Below are 17,093 nucleotides of genomic sequence, written 5' to 3' on the forward strand. Positions count from 1 at the left end.
TAAATAAGTCAGTTAAACTGAGGAAAGCACAATAATTATAAAAAGAAAAGGAGAGAAACAGACAAAATAAAAAAAATCTTTCTGTATGCTAAATATTTTCATTAACTGAACACATAGAAGCCTTTCTGCAACCCTATCTATGAACTTCAGTTAAAAGCCTGTTTAAATATCTGCACTGTTACAAGTAATTAAAACACTGAATATGCATTTTAACAAAGTCAAAATATCAGTTACCATTAAAAAATGTTTCTATAGCAATGTGCAGCATTTAGCACTTACTTAAAGCAAATCCTTTCATTTCTTAATAGTCCTTTTGTTCTTGGCTATTCTGTGGCATTAACTTCCTTATTCTCCTCAGATAACATCATCTGAGCATGCTGAGAGGTCAAAGGTCATGCTGCACTTCTATTGTTGCTGTTACAGTGATGTAATCAGTTTACAAACAAACAGGAAGTGTTCTAGGATTGAGAAAGAGTTCTTTTGAAGCTTTTTGATTTTTCGGTGGCAAAATACAGCACAAAGGTCATTTAAACAAGTAGATTGTGCTCAAAATGTTGTATGGCTCTCAAGCATAGCAAAAAAAAAAAAAAACAGGCAGAGAGAGTTAAGTAAATCATACAGTAAAATGCTTAAAGTACTTCTTTTTGAACAGTAAATCTGTACATTATAAATCCATTTCCCTTCCCTCAGCTTTAATATACTTTTTAAATATAAAATTAGCACTACTTACATATTAAATAAAAACTTTCTGCTATTTATCTCATATTAATTTATAGAGCCAAACATTTGTGTAGAATGTTTATATCATTACAGCAGATGTATACTTTGTGTAGAAATCTTATTATAACTTTATATGATGGGTACAGTGTGTTAATCGTAATAAGTTTAAATGGAAGTAATGTGAATCATTTGCATACTGTGTGAAGCTGTTGTTTGAAGGCTATTGTCATTAGCTGACTGTGTCTGTAAGATTAATAGAACAATGTGAATGGATAAAAAAAGAGAGGAGAAAAAAAAGAATCAATAAGTGCTGGGTAGCAATATTATGTTACTATTGATGTAATGCATAGCCTGCATAATAAATGTTTGCTATAAGGTGTTTATATTACTGCAGCTTATTTTTGAGTAAATATTAAACAAGTTTGTTTATATTGAGGTACTTAGCAACTGTATATATTATTATGCAAAATAAAAGGATAAGAATGAAAAACAGAAGAAAGTAAGAAACAGGACAGCAGTATTGAGAAAAAGAAAAAGGTAATATAGAAGAAAGCAGGCTTAAGTGCATATATATATATATATATATATATATATATATATATATATATATATACTAAATAAGTAGAAAGTTTGCACCTTATGATTCCATTTGTATTCTGTGTTTTCGAATGAGAAATATTCTGACATGTGACTATTAAACAACTATGTTCATATCCAAGCTGACATGTATTTGATGTCTTTTTTTTAGGATGTAATGCAGTTATTTCTCACTGAGAATTATATAACAATATTATTTAACCTCAACTGATATAAGAATGACAACCAGTATTCAGCAAGAACCCACTTTATATCAGAGATTAAATATTCAGACATATAAACTGTTGTTTGGGGAAGTTCTGGTATATGTATGTCATTGCTAAATTTAACCTGCAATAAAGTGTGATTTTTAATATGTATATAGTATGCGTTATTTATCATACAGACATTTGAAAAGGCAACCGTTTCCATTTCAGTGATCTATGGTGCATGCAAGTCCACATTAGAGTTTCAGGTGAAACAGAGTTAGGGGTGCTACATTTTCAATTTCATCATTAAACCCAGGGCAGAAGTAAGGGTAGATTCTTTCAGTGAATGTGTCAGTGAAGGTATAGATGTGGGACATGTTATCAGCATTATAAAATGACACCTGCCCCCCCCCATAGTCCAGGTACACACCGACCTTCTGTGGTTTCACACTTAGGGTGAGGTGCTTGCATGGTGATTCCAGTGCATAATAGTTATTCTCATCCCACAGCCGTACAGCCCACCATCCATCCTCTGGTGTTCTGATGATGAATCCCTTCCTGCTGATCGATTCTCTGACAATACCTATTTCCCATGCAGTCTTGTTCTCAACCCCTACTTCCCAGTAGTGCCACCCTGATGTGAATCCCTCTGATCCCAGCACACTTTTTTTTACATCAAACCTCTCAGGAATGTCAGGGAGCTGCTTCCATTCAACACCACTTCTTACGCTGGTCAGGTCCCCAGAGAGAATGAGCAGGGGATGGGCTGTGTTAGGGTCTAGGCTTAGGTGAGACAAACCTGTGGAAACAAAACAATTTGCGTCAAATTCTTGTCAATAAAGAAAGGAAGAAATTTATAAATGCCATGAACAGTGCACATAAAGTGCCTTTAAATGTTCTGTTTACAATTTAACATTTCTTTACAGATTTATCAGTGAATAACATTCCCTAACTAACATAATCTCCCTAGTTAAACAGTACACAGGTGATAACTCAGAAAATGTTTTACATCCGCTGTGGGTCAAATACAGCAGTTGAGATGGTTACCATAAAACAAACATTCCAATTTATTTCTGTAAACTTGTGTATTTATTTATGTACTGACATTTGATTACCTGGAAAGTCCGACTGGATAGAACCCATTTTCAGTGGAGGCCCAAGGAGAAAAGCTCCACATTATTACAAAACATTTTAAGAACAATAATTTTACAATCTTCAAAAATAAAACAAAAACATCTGCAGTTTAAATAATTATAAAAAATTAGACATAATATAAAAACATTGGTCAAAAATTGATACAAGGCATATGATAATCATTTAATATTTAGAGAAATTTTAGACAGTTTGTAGAGAAAGTAAAGGTAAGTTAGTCAAATACAAACAAGAATTGCAATATGAAATGAGGAAAACAAGCTTATGGAATATTTAGAGAGAAAGTCAGGGAAGAGAATTTGACAAAAGTTAGGAATTAAGTGACGAATGGAGATTAAGCCATTATAAGGAATGAAAAAGTACTTGTTCACATTTGGCGGATATAGCTTATCCTGCTTTTGAGCAAGAACAGAGCCAGATTTTTGCTAGGGAGTCTTCCAGAGTGGTTTTGAAAGATGGGAAGGAGGGTATTGACCTGATGGATACAGGTAAGGAGTTCCAGGCCTCAGCAACTTTCTACGAGTACAGACAATGCCCAGCAGATTTTCTAGATTTGCAGACAGACAGGAGTTTTTGGTCACTGAATCATAATGACCGACTGGGGATCTAGTTGTGTAGAACGTTTTTTAGTGCTGGACAGGCAGATGGATGCTGGATGATTTTATAGCTGGTAAGAAGCTGTGTATATGTTAGTTGATGAGGCAGTTCTAACCAATTTAGGTTTTTAGTGCTATACTGTGATGGGTTCTGAAAGGAGCACTTGCTGCAAACTTAGCAGCTTTGTTATAACATTGTTCAAGTTTTAATTTTTATGAAGCCTGATGTAAGTGAGGATGGGAGTACCATAAAGAAGTGTGGGGAGGAGATAAGTAGTGGCAGGTGTATTTTTAGTTGTGAGAAAGTTTTTGGCTCTGTAAAGTATCCCTAGTTTTTGATGAGTTTTTCTTATACAATTTTGTAAATGCAGATTGAATGTAAGATTATAATCTACTATCACCCCTAATAACTTTGTTATAAAAAGTGAGTTCAATGGTTGTATTATCAAGAGAGAGGACTTTAATTTTTTTTTCCATGAGAGAGGGATTTGGGGAAAAAGTAATAGTTTATTCTTTTTTGGGTTGAGCATGTGTTGTGAGTTATAAAACCATGCTTCAATGTCTGTTAAAGCTTCCTGAGTAATTTTTTGGAGGAGCACCATGTTTTCAGATATGCAAATGAGAGTGGAATCATCTGTGTCTTGCATTAGGGTGGCCTATTGTGTGGATGTATAGAGGGTGTTGGTGAAACTTTTAAAGAAGAGAGGACAAGGATAGAGCCTTCTGGTACAACTGGTGACTGGAAGGTAAGGAGCAATTGTAGAGTGCCATTTTACTGACTGATACCTATTGGACAGGTATCTTTTGAACCACAGAAGGGTGAGCTGAGAGAAACCTTGTAAGGACATTTGAAGTCGAAATTTGCTGTGACAAACTTCTGCCAAAGGCTTTCAGCGTGTCTAGAAATAAGGAAGAGAGTAGTTTGCCATTATCTCTAGCTATTTTGACAGTATCTATATAGGTTAGAAGGGCAGTGCTAGTACTATGGGAAGAGTTTTTTATTTGAATGTTTTTTTATTAATTAGAATTTATAACGTTTGTTGTCCTTTGTATCAGGTTTATGAATTTTTTTTTTCATTCAGTGTGTTTAGAAATATACGATGTATTATATTTTAGCCACTAGATAGCAGCAGTGTCAATGGAATTCTTATGGTAGGGACTGGCATATAGGTTTTTTGTATTGATTTTCTTAAATTTATAGTTTTCATATGTAACTTAAGTATTTTGAAATACAGCTGAAAAACAGTGACAAATTCAACCATAAAAATAAATGCAGGACAGGACAATTAAATAGAAACAGTTAGAGCAAGTGCAAAAAAAAATCCTTATATCAGCTTTGTATTTCCAGATGGTTATAGAAGCAATGCAAGTCTTGCAGCAGGCCACAGGTGAACAGCCAGGCACAAAATAGCTGAATCTTACTAGTTGTAATTCTTTTATACCAGCAAGATGAAACATTTTTTTCTAAAGTTAAACTCTCAGACCAAATCAGATAAAAATACAGAAAGCAATTGATCACTAGTTCCCACGTAAATAAAATGCAGACAAAGAGAGATCAGAAGGATTCCTGCAAAACAAGCATCCTTGGAAACAATTTTACTAATGTTGATATATTTTCACAACACACAAAACACTGCACAACTTAAGTCAGAACAACTATTGCAGAATACTGTCAAAACAGCAACAACTCCCTATGAGCAATACAGTAAGAAGCAGATTGAGTTTCTTTAACAATTGCGGGCTGAAAAACAGTTATAAATTCAACAAAATATATAAATGCAGCAGAGGATTGTTAAATATCACAAACTGTTTGAACAAGTGCAAAGAAAATATACTTTTATCAGCTGTGTTATTCATCATGGTTTTAGAAGCAATCCAAATCTTGTAGCAAGCCACAGGTAAACAGATGGTCACAAAAGAGCAGAATCTTACAAGATGTAATTATTTTATACCAGCAAGATGAAAGACTTTTGTAAAGTTAAACTCTCAGGCTAATGAGATAAAATCACAAAAAGCTACTGAGCAGTAGTTCCAACCTAAGTAAAATGGACACAGAGAAAGATCAGAAGGATCCCTGCAATAACTGGAATCCTTAAAAATACAAAAAGTTTACACAACTTAACCCAGAACAACTTTTGCAGAATGCTGTTAAAACAACAACCTAAGAGCAGTACAGTAACAAGCAGATGGAGTTTATTTAACAAGTACAGGATAAAAAAACAATGATGCATTCAACCAAATAAATAAATACGGCACAGGGTTGTTAAATATCACTGAAACAGTTATGTATTTTCAGCTATGTATTTCCAGATGGCTTTAGAAGCAATCCAAATGTTGTAGCCAACCACAGGTGAACAGCCAGGCACAAAAGAGCATTTTACAAGATGTAGTTCTTCTATACCAGCAAGATGAATGCTTTTCTAAGTTAAACCCTTCAGCCAATCAGATACAAGCACAAAAAGCTACTGACCCGTGACTCTCACCTAAATAAAATGGAGGCAGAGAAAGATCAGAAAGATTCCCACAATAACAAGAACCCTTGGAAATAAGTTCATTAACCCTGAGATATGTTCACAGCACACAAAACTCTGGAAACTTAACTCAGAACAGCTTTTGCAGAATACTGTTAAAAAATGTAGGAGCAGTATAGTAACAAACAGATGGAGTTTCTTTAACAAGTGCAGTCTGAACAGTGATGAATTCAACCAAGTAAATAAATGCAGCACATAATTGTTAAACATCACTGGAACTATTACAGCAATTGCAAGAAATATATATACTTATGTCAGCTTTGTATGTCCAGATGGTTTTAGAAGCATTCCAAATCTTGTAGCCAGCTACAGGTGAACAGCCAGGCACAAAACAGCAGAATCGTACAGGATGTAATTCTTTTATGCCAGCAAGATGGAAGACTTTTCTAAAGTCAAACCCTCAGGCCAATCAGATAAAAACACGAAAAGCTACTTACCAGTAGTTCCCACCAACATGAAATGGAAACAGAGAAAGATCAGAAGGTTTCCTGGAATAATATGAATCACTGGAAGTAAGTTCACTAACTCTGAGATATGCTCACAATGCAAAAACTTTGCAAATCATAACTCAGAACAGCTTTTGCAGAATACTGTTAAAACAACCTAATATCAGTACAGTAACAAGCAGATGAAGTTTCTTTAGCATGTGCAGTTTGAAAAACAATGATATATTCAACCAAATAAACAAGATTGTTAAGTATCACTGAAACAGTTGGAGCAAGTGCAAAAAAATACTTATATCAGCTTTGTATTTCCAGACGGTTTTAGAAGTAATCCAAATCTTGTAGCAGGCCACAGGTGAACAGCCAGGCACAAAACAGTAGAAGTCTACAACACATAATTCCTTTATACCAGCAATAAGAAATACTTTTATCAATAATCGACTAAAAGCATTGTTGAGAGGAGATACCAAACACCGGTCAGCCCCAGGATAATTCCAAAAGTTTAATGAGCCACAATACACAATCCAAAGTAAATATAATGTTATATTTACTTTGGATTGTGTATTGCAGCTCATTAAACTTTTGGAATTATCCTGGGGCTGAACGGTGTTTGGTATCTCCTCTCAACAGTGCTTTTAGACAATTATTGGTGTGTTTTGCACTGTTTCTTCTGTTTTTTGTTGTGAAATACTTTTATCAAGTTATACCTTCAGGCCAGTCAGATAAAAAACACAAAAAGCTATTGGCCAGTAGTTCTGTAGATCAGAGAGTGTGCTGTGCCTTTAAGAAGCATTTCTAATTGAGTGCACATGCACACAGAGAACGCATGCAGGCAGCAATGCCATTTTGAGTGAACAGCCAGAGTGTTAACATGTATGAGTGCAGAAGTCAGTCTGTCTATTAGTCTGTTTAAGTTAAAGTTACTAAGCCTCAATCCTGATGTGTTTGTATGCAATAAAGCTGCCTGAACCAAACCCACAACCACTTGTCTTTTTTATCCTGACTGGAAGAGTGACATGGTGTCAGAAGTGGGACTTGTAAGCAGCCAGAAGCCATAAACAAGCCAGAGGTTAAGCTATGAGGTATGCAGTTAAAAAGGGAGGTAGACCAAGTAGGCTGGATGACCCAGAGTTCAAACAAATCAAAGAAAAGGGCAGAAAGAAATTTCAGGTATTAAAACTTGCATAAATTATTTATTTTGCAAAGAAAATGATACAGAGCATTCAAGAAGCAATGTGTTATTAATTAAACAAAATGTTTGAAATCACAATATGTGATCAAATTATTTGAAATTCTTATGAAAATGTTTAGAATTACCTTTGATTTGCAAAACAAGCATGTTAAGAATAAAACAAGTATAAGAAAAGTATAATGAGCATGATAAAATTCAAATGAGCAAAACAAATAAATTAATAGGGCAAAATGAGCATGAACATTTCAAAACGACAGCATTTTTCATTAAATGACCACATTTTTGATAGGAGCTACTATTTTGCATTGACTAAACTTATTCAAAGTATAACTAGAGTTGTTCAAGTATCTCAGAGTGGGCAAAGCGTTTGCAGTGTGTGCTTTATTACAGTATAATTATTTCAAAGAGTTTACTGTGTGCAAAGTACAGTTATTTTGCAAAGGACAAAGTAGAGTTATTTCATAAAGTACAGTCAGGATACATTTATTTCAATACATTTCTTGTGCTATGTATAGTTCATTTGCAAAGTGCAATTATTTTGAAGTTTTCTTACACTGCTAAGGAGTGGTTTCACAAAGTACAGTGATTTCCAAGTGTTTCTTGTGCTATGGAGACCTATTTTGCAAAGTGCAGTTACTTTGAAGAGTCTATTGTGTTGTTAAGCATATTTACAAGTTTCTGGCATACATTTCTGGTATATATGCGTATGTGTTCGAATATAATTATGTGGTGGGGGTCACTATTGCTGTTTGGCATGGCAGAAGCATTTTTCAGACTATCTCTACTTGTGTTTGATCATAATATTGCAGAGAATTGTAGAGTATTTGAGCAGGAATATATTTTCATATAAGCTCCTTTTTTTGATAAAGATGCATGTACGAGGGCATTTAGTCTCCTTAACTTAGCTGGGTCAGAAGTCAATGAAAGAGAGTGTTCATTTGTAGTGTGTTTCTATCTAAAAAAAAAAAAAAAAAAAACAATAATCCTTGTTTTCCCACCTCTCCTCGACTAGTTTAGACCAGTTTACAGGCTCTGCTGTATTCTGGGCTGTGGTGTAGTTCCTGTGTTGTCCATTACCTTACTTGGATAGAAGGAAGTTTCTTTGCTCACCAGTGGGAGTGGGGAGCCTTGAGCAGCCTACCTGTCCCTGTAGGAAGTGACCTCAGCACCAGAGCTGTAGTAATTGGTTGTTTTGGACCATTTCTAGCTCTTTTAAAGTTCCCTGTTTAAAATCCATGTTTGCATGGCTTTGCGCAGTTGTGTGCATAGCACAGCACCAGTTAAACTAGGTTAAACTTCTTCTGGCTCCTCCAAGTCTGCTCTTCAAATTTTCCCTTAAGGAAGCTCTACTCTTAGTATAATCAGACTACTCGCTATATTATAAGCCTAGCACTTGTTCTCAAAACTTCTCTACTAAGTAAGCACTCTCATACTAAGTAAGCACTACATCCACCTACAACCCCTGTGAATATCCACTTCCCTTAAAGGCACAGCACTCCCTTATACTGTTCTAGCATGTCGAGTGGTAGATTACTGGCATCCTCTCCAGTTCAGCTGGTTAATCTGGGTATCTTGAGACAACGCTACAATTGTCTCATGTACACAGACAACCCTCTCCTCCTCCCAACTAACACAAATACATGTGAGTGATGCAACTATATAGCCAAACTGGAGGCTGAACTCTCTCAACTCAGGGCTGGCATGACCTGACAGGAGGAGATGGTAACCATACACACAACAAACCCAGTCCCACATAGAGCTACCACAACTGCAAACCAAACACATAAAAACACAAAGACATACTCGGAGGCTCTAATAAAAAACTTACCAAAACAACAGAGGCTCCCAAAGCAGACATCCAAAAATCCACCACCTCAAAACAAAACACATGCAATACATACTTCAATAAATCAGTGTGTCAATCAATCACAGCCCTTAAGGCCAAACACCATGCCTGATACACTAGTAGTATAGTCAGACACACTGATGTCCCGCTTACCAGGCTGAACAAGGAGAGGGTGACTGTGAGCTGCCTATTGGGAGCTAGGATCCACCACATAACACATGCACTCAGGTCACTCCAAAGCAAGTACAAATATGACTCCGTCATTGTCCATGCTGGCGTGAATGACCTGAGACGTACCTCCCTGGACTACATGAAAAGAGACATAGAGGAGCTCTCTGATTATGTAGCCCAGGCTGGTATGACCCTGACCCTGAGCAGCACCTTGCCCTCACCAAGAATGATGCCACAATGCAAACACAACATGATCAGCTTTAATAATTGGCTCAAGTACTGGTGTCATTCTAAGGGGATCCAATGTCTGTCTGCCTGGGATGACATGTTGGACAAGCCATGCTGCTTCGCAAGGGACGGCTTGCACCTGTTACCACTGGGCTTCCGGATATTGGCTAAGGCTCTTGCCACCCCCATAGTGCCTTTTTTAGACAAGGCTCAAAAGACAAACCCACCTCCTTAGAAAACAAAAATGGAAAAAAAACTAACAGTAATGCTGCTCAACGCCAGAAGTCTAAATGTCAAGATGCAGGCACTCGATGCACTCCTCAGTATGGAGAACTTCGATGTCTGTGCAGTAACTGAAACCTGGTTCAAGGCTCCTGAAAGCACCCCAGCGCTACCAGGCTATACCTCGTATCATGCTTTTCGGCCCCAAAACCCGGGCCGAACCACAAAGGGAGGGGGAGTGTCCATATTCATCAAGGACACCCACACCTCCAGGTTAGTAGCAACACCTGAAGCTTTGGAGACCATACAGGTGCAACTAACCATAGGCAAAACTGCTATACAACTGGTAGCATGTTACAGACCACCCTCCCAATCTCAGGAACCCCACTCAGCCTTCCTGAAGACATTGGATGATATGAATGTATCACAAAATACCATCATACTGGGAGACTTCAACTACCCTAACATAGATTGGGTACATTATTCTAGCCCTAACACCCTAGCCCAAAGGTTCCTGGAATTCATAAATTCAAATGCACTGGAACAACTAGTCACCTCTCCCACTAGGGAGATAATATACTAGACCTGATCATCACAAACATGGGGACAAAATGCTCCACACCGGAGGTATACCCCTCACTAGTGAGATCTGACCACAAACTAATCACCCTGGATATACATATCCCACCTCCACCCCCAGCACAAAAGACCCCAGTGAAAAACTTCTCAAAAGCAGACTTCACTCTTCTTAAGACTGAGATGGTATCCTTTAAGCCCACTGGGCCAGTGGATACCACATCCCACAATGCTGAATCCTTCACAAATGCTTTCTATGGACATCTCCAAGAATGCATGGATCATGCAATCCCAAATAAATCCAAGTCCCTCTCACCAAAGGCAAGCGTCCTGTCTGGTGGACCTCAGCCATTAACAAATTGTATAACAAAAGAAGGAAGCTACTGCACGACAGAGCAAAATCCCATAAAGGGAAGATATCTCTGATCAACACTAGCAGAAAACTACGTTCTCTCATAAAAACATCCAAGGCCAACTTTGAGAGAAAAATCGCTAAGGACACTAAAGATAACCACAACGCCTTCTTCAGCTATGTTAGAAACCTGGGCGGAAACCCTCAGATATGCTCAGAGTTAGTTCACAACAACAAAAAATACACTGAACCCACAGATATTGCCAACATTCTGGCTGACAGGTTCAGTGCAAATTTCTCCCCTCCCTCACCCCCAAAAGAAGAAATACTTATCTCAGCTGAATGTAATCTCCCTGTCATCTCAGATGTCCAGGTGAGAGCCACCCTCAGCAAAGCTAAAAACACAGCATCAGTGGGACCTGACGGTATCCCGGGTTGCGTGCTACGTGAACTCCAAGAGGAGCTAAACCCACACATAAAAATGCTATTTAACCTTAGCCTTTCTACAGGATATGTACCTGAACACTGGCGTACAGCAACAGTGGTCCCACTCCACAAAGGGGGTACCTCTACAGACCCTGGGAACTACCGCCCCATAAGCTTAACCAGCCTGGTCTGCAAAGCTATGGAAAGAATCTTTATGGAACTCATAAACAGAGACATTGGGAACCTACAGACACTTGACCCCACCCAGTCCGGCTTTGTAAAGGGCAGATCCTGCCTTTTGAACCTGGTTGACTTTTTCGAAACAGTCACTAGAGCCATTGATGAGGGCAAAGCAGTCCATACAGCCTACCTGGACTTGGCTAAGGCCTTCGACACAATACCCCACTCAGGCATCATAGATAAGCTCAACAGCTTAAATGTAAACCCTTATGTCACTAGATGGGTTGCAAACTGGCTAAAGGACAGAACCCATAAAGTTAAAATTGCTGGAGCAATGTCAGACTCAAAGCCAGTCACAAGTGGTGTCCCACAGGGATCTGTCCTGGGACCCCTCTTGTTCGGCATTTATTTCTCAGATGTTAAAGCAAACATGGGAGGGTTGTGGCTGACAAAGTTCGCAGATGACTGCAAACTAGGCGCCATAGGTGACACACCAGTGGACACATACATCCTACAAAAAGGCCTCACAGAAACTGACAACTGGTGCCGGAGTCATGGCCTTAAACTAAATGCCAAAAAATGTATAGGCATCCCCTTTGGGAAAAACAAAGTACCCACAAATTATCACATAGACAGCAACCCACTGAGTATGGAAAAAGTAATCAGAGACCTAGGGACCCAAGTCGACAGGACCTCTCATTTGACACCCACGTTGCCAAAGTGGTTAGAAAGACATTCTATCTTGCACACCTTATCATGAAGGGATTCACATCCAGATCCAAGGATGTCATTGTACCCCTACACTCCTCCCTCATCAGACCCATGATTGAGTACAATGCCCCATTTGGTATGTACCTCACCCGGCATTTGCAACAGCTGGAGAGACCACAAAAGTACCTCACCAAGAGGATCAAGGGTCTCCAACATATGTCTTATTCTGCCAGACTAAAGAAACTCCAGCTCTATTCAGTAGCATTCTGCCTGCTCAGAGGTGGTCTCTGCCTGACGTACAAGGCCATGTCCAATCAGGAACTGATGGACATGCTCCATCTCAAAAAATCCAAATCCATCAGAACCAAGAGAGCTAAAGACGTAAACCTCGGCACAAGTATGAATAGGACATGCTGGAGGGATAGATTCATAACCCAGAGGCTTCCCATGCTCTGGAACAAGATCCCAGTTCATGTTAGGCAGAGCCCCTCACTGACTCTCTTCAAGAGAAATCTTGATGAGTGGATGGGAGATCGTAAGTTTACCCCAGGGGTCACATCTGTGTCACTACTAGACAGGGACATAGTAAACTAATTCTATTATATAAGGGGACCTTCACTACTAGACAGAGGCACAGTATTCTAAATCTATTCTGTGCATTTTTGTACCATTTCATGGGGTGGCAAAAGCCACATCACTATGGCTAGGCTTACAAATGCCCCAGGGCAGATAGCCTAGTACTAAACTATGAAACTATGAAACTAGCAGCATATGCAGGAGAGGGAGAAAACCATCATATTGTCATACAAGCTGAATCAAGGGAGGACCATGAGTGCTTGAAGCATAAATTTAGAGAAATGTGTAACTCCCACACAAATGTTACATTAGAGAGGCACTTGTTTTACATAAGATATCAAAAGCCAGGAGAAACTTTTGCTGCTTACATTACTGACTTGAGAAACAAAGCTAAAACATGCAGATTTGGTGATCTGAAAGAATAGTTGATAAAGGACAGGCTTGTGTGTGGTGTTAATGCTGCAGTGAGAAAGACTTTGCTTCAAGACAGTGATTTAATGTTGGCACAGCCATAAAGATTTGTCAAATACACAAGCTTACAGAAAGGCATACAAACATGCTTGCAAGTGATAAGACCATGGTTTCAGAAGCCTCTAGAGCAAATGTAGACAGCATGCAGCACGTGGCCAACAGAAACAGGCCTAAGCACATGGCAGCTGCTGTAGCCCATGCAAGTTCACATGTGAAACCCCATACCTTTCCAGCAAGTTCTAAGACAAGCTCAGTAAAATGGACATGCTCAGTGCAGTACAGGGGTGAGTCAGCAAAACCCAAGTCAAGTCTCATAATTAACTGTCATAACTGTGGTGCTAATCAGGGGTCTAAAAGAAAAGTGCTTAGCATTTAGCCATCAATGCCACAAGTGTAAAAAATAGAATCATTTTCAAAAGCTTTGTAAATCAAACAGGCCTCACTCATTTATTAAGAAAGGTTACTCAAAAAAAGCAAGGTGATTATGTAGAAAGCAGCAAATCTACTTTTTATATAGATGGTCTATAAGTAGTTGATGAAAAGGTTAATGCAGTAGATTTGTTGGCAAAAAAACTAAGTGCTTTGTACTGTCCTAATTAATGGTAAACCCATAGAGGTCAAAGTAGATTCTGGTTCAAAGTGCAATGTTATGTCAGCAGAAACATTTTCTAGAGTAAGAGCTGGTGAATGACTCAATTTGGCCAATGTGTGAAGCTTGCTGCTTATGGAGGTGAAGAGGTTCCAACCAAAGGCTCAGTAGTGCTTTCATGTTATTCAGCTGGGAACAGTTACAGCTTGCAGTCTTATGTAGTCAAAAGACCTGTACAGTCATTATTGGGTCTCAGAGACAGCTTAGGAGTGACATTACATTATTTTACTAAATTAGTCCATCATGTAAGCACATGTCCTAATTCCAGTTTCATCAATGCCATTTTATCAGAGTATGCTGATGTTTTCGAAGACAAGCTAGGCAAACTTACAGATGCATACTCCATGAAGTTAGACCCAGAGGTCAGTCCAGTGGTCAGACCAGTGAAGAGAGTTCTAATAGCTATGCAGGACAAAGTCAAAGTCCAGTTAGATAAAATGATGCAGCAAGGTGTGATTTGTCCAGTCACAGAACCAACTGAATGGATATCTTCCATGGTAGTTGCTCATAAGAAAAGCTCAAATGAAATCAGACTATGTACTGACCCACAAGACTCAAACAAAGCATAAAGCATACAGGTGACACAGTTGATACCCTCATGCCAAATGCCACTATTTTTTCCATCTTAGATGCAAAGAGTTCAATTTGGAAAGTAATGCTTTCTTCGAATCATTAACATTCAGAATGGAAAGTTTATGTTTATGGGGTTCTGAACATGTAAAGATGACCCCTTATGACAATAATATAACAGTCATGTTTCTTTTCTCAGTTCACTGATACTTAGAAAAGTAAATGGCAAAGTTCTTGATTGGAGTCTACATGTAATGCCATATCATCTGCATGCAGCAATGTTGATCTGTCACCTGCAACCTGTTTGCTAATGTAGTCCATCAGCAGTATGAACAGCAGTGGTCTCCCTGATGCACACCCACTCAGAATTTCTCTGCAAGACTGAACCCTGATCGTACTTGAGTCATTAGCTCTTTGTCCATAGCCAGCACCATTTCTACAAATGTTTCTGGGACTTCAAGCAACCACAGGACCACCTAGGTCAGCTTTGTTGGGACCTTGTTTTATGCTTTCCCCAAGTCTGGAATACCCAGTTGGACTCTTTCTCCACGTCCAGATTCTTCATAGTTATCTATCTCATCACTGGAAATATAGGCTCAGTTCTGCTGCTTCATGATCTGAATCTTAACTGCTCATCTCCCATGTTACTATCTACTAGTCTGCGTATTCATTTATCAGTCAATCTTTCCAGGGCTTACATCATTTAGTGAGACAGGAGTTTGATAACTCTGTACTAACGACAGTTTTGAATGTCCCCTTTGTTCTTGAACACTGGCACTAGTATGCTTTTTTTCCAGTCATCTTGGATACATCTTTGTCTCCATTCTGCTCCGAGTACCCTCAAAAGCCATTTCTCCGCTATCCCAACCAACATCTTCAACGTCTGCTGTGACCTCACGAGTCTGTTGCTTTCCTTGATTTAATTTTCTGAAGTGTTGTTCTTACTTCGTTTAGGGTGGACTCTTCCTACTCTTTTATCTAAGACTGTTTCTGGGGCAGTACAGCTTCTGAGGGGTTTTCTTCATTCAGAAGCTGATGGAAGTACTCCTTATATTTGCCTTTGCAATCCTGTGGATGGGTAAACAAGTTGTTACTGGCATCCCTTATGACAAGTATCAAACTGTCTTCTTTATCTTTCTGTCTTTGCTTTGCAAACTGATAGAGTTTTTTTTGTACCATCTACTGAGTCACTTTCCTGAAGCTGGTAGAGTGCCTCTGATGCATTGTTCTTTGCTTTTGCAACTCATCTCTTAGCCTCTTTGTTAGTCAACCAGCATTCCTTCCTAGCTTGGTCCATCTTTTTTATATCTCACTTTTCCTGTATTCTTTCTTTTTTTTGATGACTTCCTGGACTTCCGCATTCCACCACCAGCTTTTCTTATGTACCTTATATCCATACCTGTCTCAGCCATAGAGCTGTTCTATAGTTCACACACATGCTATTTTGAGGTGCTGTCTTTCTTTTCCAACGCCATGTATATTTTCTTCTTCCTGAGATGTTAGAGCCCTGGGTAACTCCTTAAACTCATGTGTTTTCTCTCCAGTCAGCTTCCAGGACTTCTTCATTGTCTCTGTTGACCTTAGAGCCTTCACTGACCACTGCCTGCAGCTGATTGTGGTTTATGCTGTGGACTGATTGTTTCACTAGGGATGACTTTGCAATTACTGACTCTACACCAGTACATTTACCATTCTAGAAGGAAGTCTACCAGAGTTGCATGTTGGCCACTCATTATATGTGATCTTGTGACCAACTACATGTACCCAAATTGTCATGGTATGTGCTATGCTACATAATATGATCCTGCGAAAACAGCTGCAGCAGGATCAGCATAGGCCAGGGCCAAACAGCCCCCCACCATTGCCAAGGCCATCACAGGCAAAGCGTGACTCGGAGGAGGAACAACCTGAGCCTGCCCCAGTAGGCAGAAGGAGGTGTGCCCAGTATGCTTTGGCCTTGGCAAAGAGGCAACGCATAGCACATACACTGGCTCAGTAGGAACCCTGGAAATGATACCTCTCCCTGACCCGCACATATAGTAAAAGGGATGCCTAACTTGACACTACCTGTTTCCAAACATGTATAGGGAGTGTAGTATGTGCATCTGACATAGGCAGCCCTGCAGCACCACCTGAGGCATGATTGCCTTGTTTTAAGCAATATAAAGCAGTGCTAAACAGCTTTGCTACTACTTAGTATATGTAAACATAATCATACACACTAAATGGCACAACTTTGGGCAGTGTTGAGCAACACTGGCCAATGTTCAGCAATGTTGGAAAATGTTGAGCAATGTTGGGCAAGTCTGATCAAAGATGGACATAGGTGAGCAAAAGCAGGTAAACATGCACATATATGCTTTACTGGTCCTTAAGCAGTCTGGTCTGGCCAGTATGAAAATTTAAAGCAGTGATAGGCCTCAACCCCAGGATACTGTGTACTATAGTCACAGTACTGAACCACTAAACCACAACAGTATTTCACTGGTCAGCCTGTATGAAGACATGTTGATAAGTCTATGCAAAGTGTTTCATGGAAACCCTACAGGCACAGCATAATTAATGCCGAGTTATGACACAAAGGTGAGCCCTGCAGTATAAATATAACTTGATTTCCAACACACATAGTATACATGTTAATGTTGGGCGTGTTCACACATGGTAACAAATGTAGTGGACTCCAGACAGCAACAAAC

General features: G+C 39.1%; 1 protein-coding gene across 1 annotated transcript in view; it reads right to left on the bottom strand.

Moving 5' to 3' along the window:
* Positions 1 to 1,361: 1,361 nt before the first annotated feature.
* Positions 1,362 to 17,093, bottom strand: part of LOC122814321 (nuclear factor 7, brain-like) — a 248,492-nt gene continuing 232,760 nt past the window's right edge. Inside the window, exon 4 of the mRNA XM_044086906.1 lies at positions 1,362 to 2,304. Within this exon, the coding sequence (XP_043942841.1) occupies positions 1,760 to 2,304 (545 nt within the window). The 3' untranslated portion in view covers positions 1,362 to 1,759. The remainder of the gene's footprint in view (positions 2,305 to 17,093) is intronic.

This window comes from Protopterus annectens, chromosome 10.part0 (genome assembly GCF_019279795.1).
Source record: "Protopterus annectens isolate FY-2018-M chromosome 10.part0, PAN1.0, whole genome shotgun sequence".
NCBI lineage: Eukaryota > Metazoa > Chordata > Ceratodontiformes > Protopteridae > Protopterus > Protopterus annectens.